This window comes from Cucurbita pepo, chromosome LG09 (assembly GCF_002806865.2).
Source record: "Cucurbita pepo subsp. pepo cultivar mu-cu-16 chromosome LG09, ASM280686v2, whole genome shotgun sequence".
Taxonomy (NCBI): domain Eukaryota; kingdom Viridiplantae; phylum Streptophyta; class Magnoliopsida; order Cucurbitales; family Cucurbitaceae; genus Cucurbita; species Cucurbita pepo.
The window spans coordinates 2,005,934-2,026,425 of NC_036646.1; the positions used below are offsets into that span (position 1 = coordinate 2,005,934).

Consider the following 20,492-nt stretch of genomic DNA (forward strand, 5'->3'; position numbering starts at 1 on the left):
GGGGGGGGGGGACAATGTAACAATAAACATAGTGTAAGAACTAATTTTATTATTAAAAGTACAGACTAAATTTGACATTTCAAAGTACAGGAAACAAATGGTCTTTTAACTCATGTTAAATTATGTTCATAAGAAGTGCTTCGAAGTAGGACATTTGAGGGCTTAAGAGATTTGGCAAAAGAAATATAATGCCTCCATTGATTAATTGATTTGAGAGACATTTTGACACACACCCTAATAGCTTCCTGCTTTCTGGTGGCTTATTTTCGAAGTTCATTGATAAATTATGAAGTATGCCACCTACACATCAGGACAAGCAACACCTTTGTTCTCTCTCCTATTTAAGGCTTGAACTACCTCTTTGCACCATGGATTTCTTGGCCTTCATTTACTAGTAGCTTCCTGCTTTCTAGTGGCTTCCCATTTATTATTTACTGACAAACCTACTGCAAGTCTGCAACCTATACCTCCTTTCGGTTGAGGATTGAGGATTATTGGGAGTGAGTTCCACGTTGGTTAATTTAGTGAGGAATACTATCTCCATTGGTATGAGGCTTTTTTAGAGAAGCCCAAAGCAAAGTCATGAGAGCTTATACTCAAAGTGGACAATATCATACCATTGTGGAGAGTCGTGATTTCTAACACTTTCTACTCGAAATGTTTTCATTCATGATTTTTCGTCAATCTAAATATTAATTATCCAGAACTTTTTCAATGGCAAACAGTAGCTATATAATTATATAGTGTCCAAGCTCAAGCTGCCTCATTAATGAATGGCTAAAGATGCTACCCAAATGTCTTCAAATTTAGAAGATTCCATCACCAATCTTCAAGTCATTAATTTAGAAAATAGTAGGAACAATAATAATTAAGATAACTAGATTTGGCCTTTAAAACTATTAATGATGCCATAAATCTAAGAAACAGAATACTCGTCAGTAATTAGTGTTGGAAAATTGTAAGAAAAAAATAATAGAGATGACATAATTTGACCTATCCAAACTATTAATGATACCGTAAATCTAAAAAAAACAAGGCCCTCATCAGTAATTAGAGCAGAGAGTTGAGGTGAGAGAGACGTACCTGTTCTTCCCAATTTATCCGACTGGTAATGAAGGAGAGCAACGCCGTTTGCACAAAAGCCCCAGTTTGTATACCAATCCAAAGGCCTCTTCCTCTCAGGTGCACCAAGAAAGCAAGAATTGCAGCAACTGGAACCCCACAAAGATAGAAGGCCCCCAAGTTTACATAAGCACCAATGTGCTGCCATCCACATCCTCTAGCAACGCCTGGTTAAGTAAACGACATTTCAACTTTGCAACTACTTGTACTCGAAATAAGTACAGATGAACATATTTGACCAGAATTGAATAATTTTCAGATCAACTCTCCACACTGTCAACTGTCGCTTGCTTCATGATGAATTGTTCACTTGTCAAGTCTAGACCAAAATTAAATCTAGCTCTACTCAAAAGGACTGTAGAGCATTATAAGCTAACATGAATTTAGGTATCCTTTTTAACAAATATTAACTTTTAAAACTAGTAGTAATTTTATCTGAATCTGATAACATTTCACCGAAGCATTTAGTTTTTTATAGTAGAGATGCTTAACCTGAAAGGACTCCCTGGATGCTGTCGAATATCACGGATAAGCAAACCAGAGGTGCCATGGAGGCCACATAATCCACAACATCCTTCTCATTGCTAAAAGCATAACCAAAGACACGACGAAGAGCAAAAAGGGTTGAGGTCAATATTGAGGTTTCCACAACGCCGAGGAATATAGCAACGCTTGTTGCCCGACGAGCTGCTTGCGGATTCCCAGCACCTAGTTCATTGGAGACTCTTGTGCTGTGGCATCAACAATTAATGAAAATGTATCACAGAAGGATGGATTCTCCTACTTTTCGGGAAGATAATAAATGATATAAATTTGATGGTAAATTAAGCTAAGAAAATTATGGAGTACAAAATCAGATATGAGACACAGAAACGACACGTCACAAAATCTGTGACACATCGCCTTGTAAAGATCTAAAGCCCAGACCCAACAAAAAAACATTTATAAAGTACACATTTTTAAAAAATATTATCATTTTTATATTAGAAGAAAATTTAAGTCCATGAGTTTGTACATTTATATGCTCAAGAATATGATTTTGATGTATTTCTGTCTCAAAACGTGTTTGATATGCATCAACAAATGTTGAACATATATTGAATTTATACAACCAATGTCTAACACATATATTGTGCTAATAAGTGTCTGATACATGTCCAAGAGTCGGAGTGTCACGTCAAACGCAGACACACAAGCCAAACTAAAGTGTTTGTGCTTCTTATTAAGAAAAATATAAATACTCAATTGAATATCTAATATCCTTTCAAAGTCTGATTTTCTTTTTTAGTTTTCTGCTGATAAGATCAATCCTGAACCTTTCATTTCAAGGCTTGGACCCCTAAACTGCGAATACCTTTTATGAAAGATTCCTTTTTATCATTTATGTCAAGTATAAATCACATAACTCTTATGAGACTGGAAAAAGATACTCTGTTACGTCAAAGAAAAAAAATTAACAAAGGAATCAAAATCTAGTTACTATGCTATCTGGTTATTCTAGCAATTACTTAGATCACTTCATATTGTGTAAACAGATAAGTAAGCAGTTTAGTCAATAATATTAGTTGTCTTGTTACTCAATCTCATGAAAGTCAAATGCTACAATTTCAACTAGCTAATGATCCAAAGACTTACTTATCAAGTAACAACATCATTTAATGGATAATATCATTAATAGCTGAAGTACGGATCTATAAATGCAAACAGTTAATCACATGTCCACATCTCTATAGCATACCTTCCTGCAGCACCAAGTCCATATGGTATCGAATAAAGTGTAGCAATTGTATTGAGACTGTTAAAAAGAGGCAACTGTGAATATATTGCTTTCTGTCTAGTAACCCGAAGCTTACAGAAGAAATTTAGCAACATTTCTGTATTCACTATGTGATAAGAGCAGACATACCAAACAGATAAAACTGAAGTTTCAAGCTCCGGATTAGGTAACAACCCTGAAAGTAAGATAAGCAGCTCAAATGACCACCATTCGAGGCTGCAACAATAGACATTAAACTATTATTTATGAAAAAAATGTTCAAAGTAAAAAGATGCTATGATTCAAGACTTAAGAAACAGAAAAAGACAGATAATAAATCACCAAACCATCACCGCAGAAGGAATTGCCAAGCTAAAGAACTCCTGAATTCCTCGAAACATCTCCATAGAAATGACTCCACGGGTTGTCGCACACTTAGGTGAAAATATCATGTATAATGCTAGCAAAATCACGTTCAGCCAATATGACAAACTCATAGCTAATGCTCCTCCCAGATTTCTGAGTTCAGCCTTGTACACCATGAACCAACAAAATGGTACGTGGAAGGAGAGAGTGATAGAAGAACAAATGACCATGGGGATTACTAAACTTTGTGCCTGGAAATATCTCACCAATGGTTGAAGAAATGCACAAGCAAAGAGCGCAGGAATCAGCCAAACAATGAACTTCCCAGCTTCGTGCGAAATCCGAGGATCTTGACCGAAGAAAATAAGTAGCTTTTCCAAGAAAATCCATGATAGGGATATAGGAATGGAAAATAAGAAGATGCAAAATATAGCAGTGTAGGTCTGAGTTCCAAGTTTATGATATTGCCGAGCTCCATAAGCTTGTCCACATAGAGTTTCGAGGGCGCTGGACAAGCCCAACTGTTTTTTAACAAGGTAAAAGTCCAGCCAGTTATTGGAACAAGAACAAACGAATTTAGCATGATAACTTGGCTAAGAAAGTTACATTTGAAGTTGACTAACTTTATTGGGTATATAACATGGGATTCGACATTAGTATTCGGACAGAGCATTTTTAGTAGTCTTCGACGTACTTGTAATTTCAAATTTCAGGCCTACGTTTATGCTAGCCATAAGAAACATTGACATTGATACAGTATGACAATGGCTTGTTCCAGCAATAATGTGGGTTGAATCCATTCTTAAATGAAAACAGAAAAAAGGCAAACAGAATGGCATCAATGTTCAAAAACCTCAGTCCGCAGTTCTAATTGCTAACTTAGAATCATTCTTGCAGGTATGTTTATCCATGCTGAATAGACTTATGAAAATTGTTCAATATGATTATTTTCTTGAAGATAAACCTTAATCGAAGGGTTGAGATGAGTCCTGCATTTTATCCCCAATGTTGGTAGGGTTGCGAAAAAGATATTCAAATTCGACAAAAGACAAATTGCTCAGATCCATCCTCTCCGACAATAATTCTTTGATTCAACGAAAGGTAGAAGAAAACAAACAAAAAAAATACCGTCAAAGAAACAAAACAAAAACAAAAAGCAAAGGAAAAACGAAACGCATGCGAACGGATATACTTTCAATGACGAGAATCAAGAGATTAAGCCTTATCCTCTAAACTATATAATCGCTAATTTACCTGAACCCTGTACCAACAGATGGAAAGGTACATAAAGAATCTTCACAGAATAAAACGTAGAACGAAACAAAATATCATTACTCACGAGAACACTGAAGCCTGTAACTCCAGAAATGGAAATGGCTACGGCGCTGCTGGAGAGAGCAAGTTCTCCGAGATGACCGACCATCATCATCGTCACCATCTGCAACAAAAACTGCGACAAAGTCACGGCAACCATCGGCGCCGCCAAGAATCCCACTCTCTTCACCTCTTCAAGAAAAGCTTCCCTCGAGAGATTGCTTTCCTTCTGCTTCGGCAGCAAAATCTCTTCCACGGCGCCTTGCTTCCCGTTCTCCATCAAGCCCGATGGATGAATTCTCAAACTTCCACTACGATCCTCGATTTCTCGATCGCCACTGACCTCCCAGTTTTAGAGACTTCCAAATTGCATGGCTTCTTCCTCATTCCTCACCGCCATGATTAACAACAAAATTAATTAAATAAATAAATAAAATTAATATTCCGCCACGAATCAAGTAATCCACCGGAAATGAAGCGTCCTACCGTAAATTGAACAGAAATAGAAAGATATATAATTTATGAACTAAGATAAATAATTTCCATTAAATTATCAAAATATCCATAAATTTTATATTTTAAAAAAAAAATCAATATTATCTTATTAATTTATATTTTATATATTTTTTTAAAATATTCCAAATAACCTCGGATGAAAATACTTTTTAATAAAATATTAATAAAAAAAAATTAAACGATTAAAATAAATCATATTTTAAATGTTTGTAAAAAGTTTAGAAGCTTTATTTAATATTTTTTTAAATAATATATATATATATATATATATATATATATTTNATTTTTTTAAAATATTCCAAATAACCTCGGATGAAAATACTTTTTAATAAAATATTAATAAAAAAAAATTAAACGATTAAAATAAATCATATTTTAAATGTTTGTAAAAAGTTTAGAAGCTTTATTTAATATTTTTTTAAATAATATATATATATATATATATATATATATATTTTTTTTTNCACTAAATAACCATGAAATTAAGAAAATAGTGTTATTTATTTTTGGAAAAATCCACGTCAGCACTCCAGCAACCCAAATAGTACAAAAATTAAAGTTGTATTGGTACAACAACCACGTAGGAAAGCTAGGACCACGATTTTGATGATTTGATAGGCTGCCTGCAATGCAAAACGAGTTTACCGACCGCATAACAATGATTCTTCTGTGTAGCGTGTGGGGCCATGTCGCCCGAGCGATCATAGTACGGGCGCTCATCCAATATCAAAGAAATATGTAGATCTCACTACTTTCAATGACGAGAATCAAGCTCTCTATCTATCAACAACAGGGGGGCTGTTCTCCTTTGTCAACGCTACTAAGGACTAGGGCGAGCGAAATTCTGTAGAGGCTCGATGGCTTACTAAGCAAAGGGGCCGAAGGCTGCTTTGCTATCGAGACTACTATACCACCGAAGGGCGGCAGACAAAGCTACAAGAATCTCTTAGTAAGCACAACTTTTCTGTAGATACGCTTTTAACTAGGTAAGTCGGTCAATTCAAATTCAGGTAATCATTGACCATAGAACGTATACCCGAGTCTTTAGTCCAATTTTTATAATAAAGTTTTAGAAAATGGGACAGATAAATTTAAAAAAAAAAATTGAAAACCACGTTGAAAAAAATATTGTTATAAGCTAGCATGCAAGAAATGCAATACAACGGCTTAGATAAAATATAATTACAGGTAGGAATAAATCCCGTTTACCTAACTAATTTTGTATCCTCGTTCTCTCCCACATTAATGGAAATTATACGTAAAAAATTGAACATAAATTATCATTAAATATATTAACATAATTAATTTATAAATATTAACTATCTCGTTAATTTATGTGGTAAATAATTGAACGTATACTTTAAACAAAAATCTCTGATTAATTTTGGAAACAAATTTTAAAATAAATATAAAATTTTTTCATTCGAGAAACCGAATTAAACTTATTCCAAAGTTTACGAGTATTTTATATAATTTAACCGTTTTATTATTAATATTTAATATTAATATATATACCAAAAACAAAATGTCAATTTTATTTTTTACTTTATTTCTTATTGTTTACATTTACGTGAATAACACAAATTTATTAGACAAATTGCTAAAGAGGCAATAAATTTTTTTAATGTGGACGGCTAAACACGTCAGCATCCTACGTGGAATTACGAACTCAAAGGAGGGTCAAAAAAAAAAAAAAATAATAATTGTTGAATAGTTGGAATTTATTTATTTATTTTAAGGAAAAATAAAAATTTAAAAGCCGAAGACGACGACCAGGTAAGCGACCTCGGTGTCGGATAAAGACCATGCATGGTGGTGGTGGCTTTCAATAATTTTGGCTCAAAGTTAATAATATAATTTTAATTTTTTTGTTAATTAATTTGTTATTTTTTTAATTCGCTTTCCCTTTCCGGCTTCCCTTCAAGGCTTTAAAACGCGTCTCAATGGTATTTTGTTCTCCTCCCAACCAATGTGGCACATCACAATCCACTATTCTCCTCCCGAGACGTTACAATCCACTCCCTTTGGGGCCAGTGTCCTTACTGGCACACTACCACTGTTCTCCTCCCAACTAATGTGGGACATCACAATCCACCCCTCCGGAGCCCAGTGTCCTTACTGGCACAGCGCCTCGTGTCTACCCTCTTCAGGGAACACCGAAAAAATTGGCACATAGTTCTGTGTCTAGCTCTGATGTCATTTGTAACAGCCTAGATTCACCGCTAGCAGATATTGTCTTCTTTGGGTTTTCCCTTTCAATCATCCCCTCAATGCATTAAAATGAGTCTGCTAGGGTAATGTTTCCACATTGTGTGGTTTGTTCTCATCCCCAACGAACGTGGGACATATACTTGTTTAATTAAAAGTTTAATCTTAATAATACTCTTATAGTTAAGGAATATATTAAATTTTGGTTAAATATCAAATTTGTTCTATAAATTTTTAAGTTTATAAAATTGCGTCTATTAAAACCTATATTTTTTTTAAATTTATTTAAATTATCTCTAAAAAAAATCATAATTAATTAATTATTTATTTATATTTTTCTCTTTCAACGCCATAGCCCAATGGGCCTCAATGGGCCCTAGTGGGCCAAAAGTTCAGCCCAGTGAGAGTTTTGACTTATAGTTGCAGTTCCCTGGTTTAGTGGACACATAAACCGACACGTCATCAGGTAAACCTAATTCAAACGGAAAAGATAGAAAACGACACCGTTTCGATGATTGTCCGCACTTTTCTGGTAAAGCCTCGTATGGTTCCTATAAAGAGGCAATTTTAACGCGAGAAAGAAAAAGTAAAAAATAAATAAAAATTAACAAAAATAATATTCCAATTTTGGGCTTGGCGACCATTGATGGAGCGGAACACCATAAAGCCAGTAACTCGATCGAAGCCCTGAAGCTCTCTTTGTCTCTCTCCTTTCTTTCTCACTCCTCAACTCTCTGAAGCCCTAGCGATGGCTTCACGCAGACTTCTCTCCTCTCTTCTCAGATCCTCCGCTCGTAGAGCTTCCTCCAGATCTCCGTTCTCGAATCCCAATCCAAGAATTTCACCCACCACAACGTCGCGTGCTTCTCCTTACGGGTATATTCTCAATCGCGTTGCTGAGTATGCGACTTCTGCTGCGGCGGCTGCGCCTCCGACACCTTCGCCTCCGGCGAAGGATGTTGGAAATGGAGGAAAGATCACCGATGAGTTTACTGGTGCCGGTGCGGTTGGACAGGTGTGTCAGGTGATCGGTGCCGTTGTCGATGTGAGATTCGATGAAGGATTGCCGCCTATTCTTACTGCTCTTGAGGTTCTTGACAACTCGATCCGTTTGGTGCTCGAGGTCGCTCAGCATTTGGGGGAGAATATGGTTCGGACTATTGCCATGGATGGAACTGAAGGGCTTGTTAGAGGACAGCGCGTGCTCAATACTGGTTCTCCTATCACTGTAAGTTTTGGTATTTGCATAATCGCTACCGATTTGATTAGGTTTAATGGCGCTTTGTTGTTTATTTACGTTTTGACTTTTTGTTGTATCGTTATATCGGTGTTGGTATGAATGAATTGAAATTGGTTTCTGTTCGCATGACGTGGAGTTGGTGATCAATGATATCCTCAGATCCACTTGTTATCATTTCATTGTCTGTGAATTTATAAGCAACGCATGATTTATGTAGCGAAATTTAGCTGGATAAGTGGATATGGATGGAAGTTTTAGGTAATTGCAATCCAGTAATTAAGTTATGACTGAGTTTGTGATCGACTGATTTCTTCTCGACATGATAACGTCAGTGTATAGAAAGTCTTCTATAGACCTGTTCTTATGTGATATATTTTAGTTTTAGAATAGGCTGATGCTTAATAGATGAGATTTCAACGTCATCTAATTTATATCAAATTTCGTGATCCATTTGACCATTTTTTTAAATGGTGGATTGGTAGAGCGCAGTGTGTTCATCTACTTTTGTATGTTTCTGTTGACTGTTGCAGCTTCTGCACGTTTTTGAGTTTGATTGGCTCTTCCACTGATCAAAAAGCCATGCGTTTATGATATTTAGCTCCTGTTTCCATATTATATTTTACGTTTTACCTTTTGGGCAATTTCTTTATTGGTTGTTTATGTTTTTAGCCCTTCATTTTCTTCATATTTCAAAAGTTTTTCTTTACTAATTTTTAAAAACTTGACAGGTGCCTGTTGGTAGGGCTACTCTTGGACGTATCATAAACGTTATTGGAGAACCCATTGACGAGAGAGGCGATATTAGTAAGAACTAATGAAATCACGCAAAGAATTGTAGTTATTCATTTGGGTTTGGCATAGAAGATTAATAACTATGTGGTGTTTTAACAGAGACCGACCACTTCCTTCCGATTCATAGAGAAGCTCCAGCATTTGTTGAGCAGGCAACTGAACAGCAGATTCTTGTCACTGGAATCAAGGTACAATGATGAATTTAGATTAGTCTATGTTATACTTGGATGACTTTACAAATGTCGCTCGTGTGCAATTATGTCATGTATACTGCTTGTTGGTTATAGGTTGTTGACCTTCTTGCACCATACCAAAGAGGTGGAAAGATTGGGCTGTTTGGTGGTGCTGGTGTAGGAAAAACTGTGCTCATTATGGAACTTATTAACAATGTCGCTAAAGCTCATGGTTTGTTTTGTGAAATACTTTCCATATAATGCTTTACTACGTCTATTTTCGTTCATTTAGCGCTTAATGTTCTCCTTTGATCAGGTGGTTTCTCTGTGTTTGCTGGTGTCGGGGAACGAACTCGTGAGGGCAATGACTTGTACAGGGAAATGATTGAAAGTGGTGTGATTAAGCTAGGTGACAAGCAGGTATCAATGGCTTTGATCACGATGAATTTCTTCATCTCCCTTTCTTTTCCCTGATTTTCTTTCCTACATAAATGAGTAATTGTACTTTTTCTTTATTAGGCTGAAAGCAAGTGTGCCCTTGTCTACGGTCAAATGAATGAGCCCCCAGGTGCTCGTGCTCGTGTTGGTCTTACTGGACTTACTGTGGCTGAGCACTTCCGTGATGCTGAAGGGCAAGACGTGCTTCTCTTCATTGACAACATTTTCCGTTTTACCCAGGTAAGCTTGCCTACCGAGGATCTTATCCATTGCCTGTTTCATCAAGATCCAGCCGTGCCATTGACATGTTGAGATTCTTATCAATATCTTGTCTTGTTATAACGTTTCTTTTTCTTCTGGCTCACAGGCTAACTCAGAGGTGTCTGCTTTGCTCGGACGTATCCCATCTGCTGTCGGTTACCAACCAACCTTGGCAACTGATCTTGGAGGCCTTCAAGAGCGTATCACAACCACAAAGAAAGGTTCTATCACTTCAGTTCAAGCTATCTACGTGCCTGCTGATGACTTGACAGATCCTGCTCCTGCTACCACATTTGCTCACTTGGATGCCACAACTGTGCTGTCACGACAGGTGCAATCCCTTCCATTTCCGAGATGGTTTCGTACGCTAAATTTTAATCCCTTTTTATCTGACTCATTTCATGTAAACAGATCTCTGAGCTTGGTATTTATCCTGCTGTCGATCCATTGGACTCTACATCTCGTATGCTTTCTCCTCACATTTTGGGAGAGGATCACTACAATACTGCTCGTGGAGTACAAAAAGTCCTTCAAAACTACAAGAACTTGCAAGATATCATTGCCATTTTGGGTATGGATGAGCTTAGTGAAGATGACAAGTTGACGGTTGCACGTGCACGTAAGATCCAAAGGTTCTTGAGTCAGCCTTTCCACGTTGCAGAAGTTTTCACGGGTGCTCCTGGAAAATACGTCGACTTGAAAGAGAGTATCACCAGCTTCCAGGTAACCTTCAGAATCAATCAATCCTTGTTTAGTCTTTATTTGCGGAGAGGATTCTTTCATTTAGTTTTCAATAACATGATAAAAAAAAAAATGATCTCACCCAGCTGAATCATGCAATCCCCTCTCACAAGCCACGAGAGCATATGCTCAAAGTGGACAATATCATACCATTGTGGAGAGTCGTGTTCATCTAACATGGACTTAGTATTGTGAGCCTCAGTAAAAAATGACTAAGACTCCAAAAGAAAAGGAGGCTCGATTAAGGGGAAATGTTCCTCAAACGTCGAACAAAGTATTGTGAGCCTCGCCAATTTAGAGGGGAAATGTTGGATGAAAGTCCCACGATTATGAGTTTTTATAATCAAGGAATACTATCTCCATTGGTATGAGGCCCAAGGCTTGCCCAAAACCAAACCATGAGAGCTTATGTTCAAAGTGGAGAGTCGTGTTCAGTTTGATGCGAAAATAGTTTATATAAACTAAGAACAAACTAGTTTATATAAACTAAGAACTAATAATGGGTTTATTACTGTTGTTTGTTTGAATGAATATAGGGTGTGTTGGATGGAAAGTACGACGATCTTTCAGAGCAATCATTTTACATGGTCGGAGGAATTGAGGAAGTGATAGCCAAAGCAGAGAAGATTGCGAGGGAATCTGCTGCGTAGTTGACTCTGTTTTTTCCTTTGATAATTATGAAAATTAATAATTTAGATGATGTGTTGGCGATGCCAGCAACAGAGAGGCATTTTCAAATTTTTTTTTCTTTTTTGTTGCGCGGTGTAACGGAACCAGAGATCTGCTTTGATGTTTTAGTCTGAAAGAGAGGGTTTATCTCCACCGGCCTTGCCGTCGGCCTTCTTCCTCCGCCCCCTCCCACCATTGCTTTTCTTGTGTCTGTTTTTTTTTCTTCAATAAGGTGGGAGGAAACAGGACAGGACAGGACAGGACATGTACAATTTTTCCCTTTTCACAACAACTTCTTTTACCTTATTATCAAATCCCTTCTTTTATATAATACAATTCCTCATCTTTTTCTTTGAAAACTCCTTTTTAGTCTATCAAATTGCTTGATAGTTCGAAGTTGGATAGGTATGAGGATCATTGCTATGTCTATGAGGTGTAGATGGAGAAGCCTCTTCTGCTTCTCGTCTTAACGATGTGGAGATAAGGGACGAGTAATCATCACTGGTTTCTTTCATTTCTCGAGAACCTGCATTTATTTATTTGNCTTATTTTTTTTGGAAATTAAACTTCCTCAATTTGGGTAAAGTTTTAATATATTTTTTTTGTCCGTTAATTTCATCATTCTTAATTAAATATTTTAATTACAAGTAACGTTTTTAAAAACTAAAACTTTAGAGTTTTTAAATTATTTGGTAAATTTTTTTGAATTTGATTCACAAATTGATTTTTTCTTTCTCTACCCCTTTTAATTTGTCAACTTATCCTTGAAATATATTCAATATAAAATATAAAATTTAAAATATAATATACCTTTTTTTCAGAAATGATTGGTGAAGAAATATATTCAATATAAAATATAAAATATAATATACCTTTTGTAATTTACTTTTTTTTTTTTTAAATCTACAAATTTGTTTTACAATATAAACTGTGAGTGATATGAAAATATTAAAATAGGAAAAACTATATTAATATTTTTTAAATAAAAAAATTAAAACCTACTTTCGTACCTTTCAATTTTCATATCAAACGCCCGAGAATGCTCCAAACCAAGGCGATCGATCCAACATCGTCTCATATCTCGCCACGTGTAACTTCAAATAAGTTCGCCCCCACTCGATTATTGCTTTTAGCGGCGCGTTTTATCCAATCGCCACCCATCGCAACCTACCTTCCCGCCGAAGTTACCGGTCAGCTTTGTCCCTTCCCCGCCATTAACGCCCAAACTCCAAATTATAACAAAGCTCCGTGTCCATGTCGATCTCCATTTCCTCAACTCTTTCCCTTTCCGCTTCCTCTTCTCTTCCCCATGCTCTCTTTCCTCCTCCCCATTCTTCCATGTCTCTCCTCCGCCGCCTGAGACCCGGCCGTCTTAGATTCAACATCCCTCAACCTCCCAGACGATTCGCCACTGCTGCTGCTGCAGCCGTACGCCAGGATACTGCTTCTTGGACCCAAGCTCCTCTCGTCGAAGTCGAGCCTGCTGCCGAGTCTCTCTTCCACGCTTCCATAGACGTGTCCGACGCGCCGGACCTCGTTGCTTCACACACGCGTGCTGGTCAGTACCTGCAGCTTCGTGTCCCTGACGTGGAGAAACCGACGTTCCTAGCCATCGCGTCTCCTCCATCTCTTGCGTCTTCGGAAGGCGTGTTTCAGTTCCTGGTGAAAAACGTGGAGGGATCGATCGCTGAGCTTTTATGTGGATTAAAGAAAGGAGATGTCGTGCAACTCAATCAGGTCATGGGAAGCGGATTCGACGTCGATCAAATCGCGCCGCCGCAGAATTACCCAACCGTTTTCATTTTTGCCACTGGATCTGCAATCAGGTGCGCCACTTATTCTCGTTGCAGAAGTTTAATCTCTTAAGCTTCGCTTTTCCCCATGCCTTGCTTTCTAGTTGTAGGTTCTATGTTAAATTTGTAGTTAAGAACGAATTGGACTCAGAAGATTCTGAAACTCGAATGCATACAGGCATAGCAAGATTATATATTGAATTTGTATCCTTTAGCTTTAGCTCCTGGTGTAGAAAGCAGAAAGCGAAGAGCTAAACGTGGTTGATTAAGGGAAGGGAAGGTTTGAGTAGAACAACCATTAAAGGCAGTTTGTGATAGTAGTTTCTTTGCTTGGAACTCAGATGTTGATCAGGTTCCTGGACAAAAGTATGTAAAAAATGAGAGCGGTTCATGTTTTGCATTGTTTATATGTCTGAAATGTGTAGCTCGTTCTTTCTTTTTCTATTGATTCTCAATTTGGATTCGCCTTCCTGTTCTTCTTTTCCTCTCCTCTTGTGACTTCTTCATAATCAACTATACAAAAGTCCCTTCATTATCTGGCTTTCTCTCCCTTGAAATGGCTTCCTCCCCTGCTATGAGTTCTCCTTTCGACTGGTTGACGCTTACAGCTGAACTACCACCTAGCGCACTAAGGCACCTCATAAGGCTGGATCAATTGAATCCGATAGTAGTTGTTTGTCTCTGTCCACTAGAGTTGTGAATGAAAAGCGTATTCTCCTATTGCAAGAGTGCTTGCGGAGGCGCTTGCTTAGATCGCGCTTGGCTTAGAATAAGCTGTTACATTCATATGAAAAAGAAGATGAAAAAGAAGAGAAGAAGAAAAAGGTATCGAAGATAGAAGTTTAATCAAAAGAGAAACAAACAACTACATTGTGGATAACTACAAGCAAGATTGAAGAAATTTATCAGAAGCTAACATAAACACTCAAAGAATCTCCCTTTATAGTATCATCTTATATTCAAAATCTTAAGATCGTTTTAGTACGAAAGATATAGTTATTGTTGGATAATGAAAGTCCCACCTCGGCTAATTTAAGGAATGATGATGGGTTTATAAGTGAGGAATACTAACTCCATCAGGATGAGGCCTTTTGGGGAAGCCCAAAGCAAAGCCATGAGAGCTTATGTTCAAAGTGGACAATATCATACCATTGTGGAGAGTCGTGTTCGTCTAACAGTTATAACAAGGATTAGATCTATTGGAGAGTCGTCTTCGTTTAACAGTTGTAACAAGGATTAGATCTATTGGAGATTATTGAAAAGCCTAAAGAACGGCCTGCTAGTTGATGGGAAACACAGGAATTTGGAATCTCAGGAGATTTTACATGTAAATATTTCTCTGTCTTCCTCACTAACAGAATCACGATTCAATGTGGCAGACTGTCTAAACTCTAAAGACATTGATGCAGCGTACGGTTTCTTGTGTAAAGGGAGTATATGTTTGAGATGAGGTCAAGATCAATTTTGTCTCAAAGATTGTTCAAATTAAGTAGTTTGAATGTGTCTAAACTTTGCTGCTGTGCAGAGTTCACTTCACCGAAATTATTATCATTGTGACACCCAATTAAAAGAGGGATACGTGAAGGAACCGAGACCAGATTAGAATGAGAGTGATTCTAAGGATATGATGGTTAAGAAATGCTTAAAAGAACTAAAAATGATTACTTGTATCATCAAAGTGCACTTTTCTTTTTGGTGGCTCAATCATAGGAACTCTAAAGTTAAGTGTGTTTAGTACTCAATTCGTGAGATCTTATGTATTTAGATTAGAAACATTGTGGATTATCAATTCAGTGAAGTTAGAAGTCAGGGCTGTAAATGTGACTAGGTGGATAGATTCCCTCTTCAATGCCTCGTTGTTGTCCTTGTTAGGGATTCTGGTAGATTCCAACATTACCTCTGTCTGCCCCTTCCCAAGAATAGGAAACGGGGGATTGTCACAGTTTATAACCTTATTTGGTTTCTGTTTTCGTAGTGACTTCTCAGTGGTTGAATTTGTTATATATCTTGGATATTTCCTCTTTGTATGAACCTTTAAATAACCCTTCTATACTTCTCAAAAAAAAAAAGAAAAAAGAAAAAAAAAAGCTACATTTATGATGTTCCTGTTAATTATTTTCCTTCTGATAAACTAAATGATCACTTGGACACAACCGACTTGTATTTTGCGGACTTTGTATAACAGCCCTAGCCCACCGTTATCAGATATTGTCCTATTTGAGCTTTTTCTTTCGTGCTTCCCCTCAAGATTTTTAAAATGCATATGCTAAGGAGAGGTTTCCACACCCGAATGCTTTGTTCCCTCCCCAACCGACGTGGGATCTCACAGTCCACCCCCTTCGGGGCCCAGCGTCCTCGCTGGCAATCGTTTTCTTCTCTAATCGATGTGGGACCCCCCAATCCCACCTCCCTTTGGGGTCCAACGTCCTTGCTGGCGCACTGTCTCTTGTCCATCCCCCTTCGGAGCTCAACTTCCTCGCTGGCACATCGCATAGTGTCTGGCTCTGATACCATTTGTAATATCCCAAATTCACCTCTAGCAGATATTGTCCACTTTGAGCTTTTCCTTTCGGGCTTCCCCTCAAGGTTTTTAAAACGCGTCCGCTAGGAAGAGTTTTCCACACCCCTTATAAAGAATGTTTCGTTCTCCTCCCCAATTGATTTGGGATCTCATACTTTGGCTGAAGACATTGAGATACTATATTTTGTTAGTTGGTAATTGGATTCTGAAGTATAGGACGTGACATGGTTATTAGTCTAGTTTTTCATAATCTTTATAGGCCCAGTACCCTGGTGGTGCATTCCTTAGCTATAGGATAAGATGGTGTTGTAGGTCTAGCATTTCATTTGTAACCAATCCTTATCGAACCATTCACTCTACTGCTTCTCCTACTTCATTGTTTATTTTAACGTTTTCAAGTACACAATCACACATACAACGTGAGTGTTGATACACTCATTTGCTGCTCAATGTGCCAGTTATTCCACACCTCAAGAACTTCGGTATATTTTTTTGTGAACAATATTGATCCGTCAATAGTAGGAACTAACTTCAGTTTGTTTACTTTTTCATTTGCTTTACTGGTCTAACTGTTTACTTGTCTATTTTTGTTTAGTCCAATACGATCTCTAATCGAGTCGGGCTTCGGGGCGATTAAAAGGTCTGATGTGAGGCTATATTATGGGGCAAGAAACCTCAAAAGGATGGCTTATCAGGTTTAGTCAGTATTTGCTTCTTGCATTGCAGCTTACCATCTACCCAACAAGATCTATGAAATTCATTTGTTTCTTCCTTTTATAGGATAGATTTAAAGATTGGGAGTCTTCTGGAATTAAGGTTGTGCCAGTATTGTCAGAACCTGAAAATGATTGGACTGGTGAAAGTGGCTATGTCCAGGTAGGTGTGGTCTGACCTTAGACGTCCTACTTCTGTTGAACTCGTAGGAATTTTTGTTAATGGGAACGAAATGTTTTTGTTCTTGTTATAGGCTGCCTTCACTAGAGCAAAGAAAGCCTTCGACCCTCTCTCTACTGGTGTCATACTCTGTGGTCAGAAACAGATGGCTGAGGTAGTCTCTGCGCCATGGTTATTATCACCCCTTAGTTCATTGCTATCTCTGGATTGTTCTATGATTCTTGAAAAGATTTCTAACTTGAATCATAAATCTGATACTTTTGAACGCAAGTCATTCTGTGTAATGTCTCGGCTCGACTAAAGAGATGATCTCTAACGCAAGCGCTTCGTTTTTCTTGTCTTTCTTTACAGGAAGTTACGTCAATTCTTTTAGCAGATGGAGTCTCTAGTGAGAAGATACTAAAGAATTTTTGAACAAACGAACAGAGTATAGTATTGTTGTTGTAGCATCAATTTGGCCAAGAATGTTTATATTCATCTTTTCACCCTACTGATGAAGGTACGCACCTCAGCTTGAACTACATAATAAATGTATTTTAGGGACTAGAAGATGAACACTACATATATGCCAGAATTTTCAGGACTGATGCTAATACCTAGCCAATTTCAAATTGAGTGATTTTGCTGGTCTGTTGCTACTGTTTTTATGTTATTTGGTTGCCAACCACTTTCAACACCCAAGGCATTAAGTGATTCCTAAACATAAACCCTAAATGTTGTCAAATCAAGACATTAGCGTTTTCTATGGAGGGTAAGGTAAGATGTGACCTGTCTCGACCTTGGTCTAATCGGATATGTAATTATTGGAATAATTGTTAGAGACTCAAATGGTGGATATGTAAGCATGATAACTTATATGCTGTTATCTCCATGAATCTATTAACTTTTGCTTGCATTGTATCGCACCGAAACTGATAACATTTGAGATTATGCAGGATTATACACAAAAGATCCATCTCCTTAGCCCAATATCTCGTCTCTTATCCTTAGGTCTTCCACTGGAAGGTTTTTCGAAAAGTTCCCTTTATTCGGGTGTGGGTCTTCAAATATTCACACAGTGCAAGTGTATCAGAGGAGCAAAAGATTGATCAAAAGATTTAGGTTATAACTATAAGAATGGAGTAGCTGTAGAATTAGCAGCCAAGAGTCGTGCGGCCTATATAATGTGATATATAATTGTAATGCCTAAATTACAAGCAACAAGCCATTCAGAAGCAATCCACATAAAACAAACATATGCAGCCGGAATCCTGGAATGATCAACCCAATATCAGAATATCATTACGAGTTTAATGAGAATTCTTGGATCGATCGTGGTTATTCCCATCAGGGTCATCGTCGTTATATTTTTCATCGATCTCGGTCGACCCATTGAATGAATGCTTGTTCTCACTTGAATGATGGTGGTGCCGATGTTTGTGATGGTGATTTTCTCTCTTGTGCCGAGATTGTAGTGCTGATTCTTCTTCATGATTATCATCAGATGACTTCCCTGAAGACTGGCTTCTAGCCTCATGCCTGCCATAATTACAATCTAAAGAATCGATACTACACGATCGATGGGATTGCCCGTGTCGATGGTGGGGCCTGTGGTGCCTTACATGCCTTTTCCTTCGCAAACTAGTATCATCCTCACTGCTAGAATCGTCAGATGATGAATAGTTAGGTCGCCTATGATGTTTGTGACGCCGGGAGTGACTTCTTTTAGTTGTCTCAATATCATTGTTAGAAGAACCGGAGTAACTTTCATCGGAACTTGAATCATCATGAATATGTCTTCTATGGTTTCTCTTCTTCCTCCTATCTTCTTCAGAGTGGCCACCAAATTCATCACTGCTGACATCATTAGACGAGCGACGACGTTTCGGTTTTCTCTTGGATTTTCTATCCTTCATCTTCTCATAGTCACCTGAATCAGAGTGGCTATGTTTCCTGTGCTTCTTATGAATTCTCTTACCTGCTCTCCGGCCTCCCTCATGATCAGCCTTTGCCTTGGCAGCAGCTTCAAGTTTTTGTTCCCATTTCAATGGAGCTTCCTTCTTCTCCAAAGCTCTCTTCTTCTTCTCCTCAACCAATTGGAAGAATTTCTTGGTGTCCATTCAGATACAAAAACCAGCTCAATACCTGCATTTTGGTATGACAATGGCCGGAAGTGCATCTCACAGAAGAGAAAAAACAATGTTAGTTCTTCCCATCAAAATATGCACTTCAATAACATCTCTGCTATATTGCAATTATATCCAATTTCAACAAACACAAAAGATAACGTAGGATGCTACTTTCTCGTACTAAAAAATTATGAGACCCCACATCAGTAGTTGGGAACGAGAACGAAAACGAAAAGGTGTAGAAACCTCTCCCTAGCAGACACGTTTTAGAAACCTTCCCTAGCAGACACGTTTTAGAAACCTTCCCTAGCAGACACGTTTTAGAAACCTTCCCTAGCAGACACGTTTTAGAAACCTTCCCTAGCAGACACGTTTTAGAAACCTTCCCTAGCAGACACGTTTTAGAAACCTTCCCTAGCAGACACGTTTTAGAAACCTTCCCTAGCAGACACGTTTTAGAAACCTTCCCTAGCAGACACGTTTTAGAAACCTTCCCTAGCAGACACGTTTTAGAAACCTTCCCTAGCAGACACGTTTTAGAAACCTTCCCTAGCAGACACGTTTTAGAAACCTTCCCTAGCAGACACGTTTTAGAAACCTTCCCTAGCAGACACGTTTTAGAAACCTTGAGGGGAGCTCAAAAGGAAAGCCCAAAGAGGACAATATCTTCTAATGGTGAACTTGGGCCGTTACAAAAATACACAGCAGACCAGAAAATGATTCAAGTAGTTGAAGCACATAATAATCAATGCAACTTGACATAGAGACCAACCATTCAGCTAGCCAATTTGACATAAGACACCAACCACTATGATCATTCATATACCTAGCTAAGTTGAAACAAGACCCAGTTGATACCCAAAACATCATATAATTTAATCTCATTGTTCTAACAAGAATTTACCAACATACATTCATCAGAAAAAGGTAAGTTCCGTGGCGATAATTACAAAACTAAGAGAACTGTTCTATAATGTTTCCGACCTTGGTTTTGATCAACTTCAACTTGTCAGCCACAAACGTATTAGCGCCAAACACATACATTAAGAACATAAGCAGCACAATTCGCGTAAAACCCCAAAAACAAAGAACCCAAAACCCTTGGCAAAAGAGGTTTTGTTCAGAAGAACTCTAAACTAGAAAAAGAAAAACATCAACACGCGATCCATACCACAAGATTACTCGCAAGTATATAAACGCATCAAGCAGCAGAAATCAACCATCCATAAAACTCAGATCTATCCAAAACGGAAAAAGACGAAGAACAGAAAACCATCGCTAGACATGATGAGCAAGGGACATAATTAGGAATTGGAACCGTACCTGATCCTGAAGGAGAGGGGAAACAAGATTGCAAGAGAAATCGGAAGATCGAAGAAAGAAGAAGAAGGAGAAGAAGGAGATGATGATTAGGGTTTTGTTTGACTTCGCGTCGACTCAAGTTCAGCTTTCCAGAGACGCCCGGTGGATGACCGAATTGGGGAGCAAAGGGCCCTTTTTATAGACAGAAAAGACGTTCATGCTCTACGCGTTCTCTACCGCCACCGTTCACCACGTGCTCTTCTCTTTCCTTTTCCTTT

General features: G+C 37.9%; 4 protein-coding genes across 5 annotated transcripts in view; 2 read left to right on the top strand and 2 right to left on the bottom strand.

The window, feature by feature from the left end:
• LOC111801355 (protein DETOXIFICATION 12-like) overlaps nt 1–5,040 on the bottom strand; it is a 5,972-nt gene extending 932 nt beyond the window's left edge. Inside the window, exons 1-6 of the mRNA XM_023685325.1 lie at nt 4,584–5,040; nt 3,221–3,765; nt 3,029–3,115; nt 2,861–2,917; nt 1,615–1,853; nt 1,084–1,289 (exon numbers count right to left, since the gene is read on the bottom strand). Of these exons, the coding sequence (XP_023541093.1) occupies nt 1,084–1,289; nt 1,615–1,853; nt 2,861–2,917; nt 3,029–3,115; nt 3,221–3,765; nt 4,584–4,838 (1,389 nt within the window). The 5' untranslated portion in view covers nt 4,839–5,040. The remainder of the gene's footprint in view (nt 1–1,083; nt 1,290–1,614; nt 1,854–2,860; nt 2,918–3,028; nt 3,116–3,220; nt 3,766–4,583) is intronic.
• Nucleotides 5,041–7,925: 2,885 nt separating this feature from the next.
• LOC111801357 (ATP synthase subunit beta, mitochondrial) lies at nt 7,926–11,927 on the top strand. The gene is made up of 9 exons (XM_023685327.1): nt 7,926–8,510; nt 9,251–9,326; nt 9,414–9,502; nt 9,602–9,719; nt 9,804–9,907; nt 10,007–10,165; nt 10,293–10,517; nt 10,598–10,909; nt 11,464–11,927. Exons 1-9 carry the CDS (start codon nt 8,031–8,033, stop codon nt 11,575–11,577), a joined length of 1,677 nt encoding a protein of 558 aa, XP_023541095.1. The 5' UTR covers nt 7,926–8,030; the 3' UTR covers nt 11,578–11,927.
• Nucleotides 11,928–12,664: 737 nt separating this feature from the next.
• On the top strand, nt 12,665–17,697 carry LOC111801358 (fruit protein pKIWI502-like). Its single transcript, XM_023685329.1, has 5 exons — nt 12,665–13,422; nt 16,506–16,605; nt 16,691–16,786; nt 16,878–16,958; nt 17,156–17,697. Exons 1-5 carry the CDS (start codon nt 12,851–12,853, stop codon nt 17,216–17,218), a joined length of 912 nt encoding a protein of 303 aa, XP_023541097.1. The 5' UTR covers nt 12,665–12,850; the 3' UTR covers nt 17,219–17,697.
• A 191-nt stretch (nt 17,698–17,888) lies between these two features.
• On the bottom strand, nt 17,889–20,442 carry LOC111801359 (uncharacterized zinc finger CCHC domain-containing protein At4g19190-like). 2 transcript variants are annotated; one of them, XM_023685331.1, is made up of 2 exons: nt 20,236–20,442; nt 17,889–18,928 (listed from the first exon to the last, which is right to left on the bottom strand). In XM_023685331.1, exon 2 carries the CDS (start codon nt 18,901–18,903, stop codon nt 18,094–18,096), a length of 810 nt encoding a protein of 269 aa, XP_023541099.1. In that variant the 5' UTR covers nt 18,904–18,928; nt 20,236–20,442; the 3' UTR covers nt 17,889–18,093. The 2 variants fall into 2 exon arrangements, with proteins under 2 accessions (XP_023541099.1, XP_023541098.1); XM_023685330.1 differs by having other exon boundaries at nt 17,889–18,962; nt 20,236–20,441.
• Nucleotides 20,443–20,492: the final 50 nt, after the last annotated feature.

Coding starts and splice junctions, on each gene's coding strand:
- LOC111801358 (XM_023685329.1), top strand. CDS start 12,851: ATGTCGATCTCCATTTCCTCAACTCTTTCCCTTTCCGCTTCCTCTTCT. Junction 13,423..16,505: donor GCCACTGGATCTGCAATCAG/GTGCGCCACTTA, acceptor ATTTTTGTTTAG/TCCAATACGATCTCTAATCG. Junction 16,787..16,877: donor GTGAAAGTGGCTATGTCCAG/GTAGGTGTGGTC, acceptor TTCTTGTTATAG/GCTGCCTTCACTAGAGCAAA.
- LOC111801357 (XM_023685327.1), top strand. CDS start 8,031: ATGGCTTCACGCAGACTTCTCTCCTCTCTTCTCAGATCCTCCGCTCGT. Junction 9,503..9,601: donor TTCTTGTCACTGGAATCAAG/GTACAATGATGA, acceptor TGTTGGTTATAG/GTTGTTGACCTTCTTGCACC. Junction 10,166..10,292: donor ACATTTTCCGTTTTACCCAG/GTAAGCTTGCCT, acceptor TCTGGCTCACAG/GCTAACTCAGAGGTGTCTGC.
- LOC111801359 (XM_023685331.1), bottom strand. CDS start 18,903: ATGGACACCAAGAAATTCTTCCAATTGGTTGAGGAGAAGAAGAAGAGA.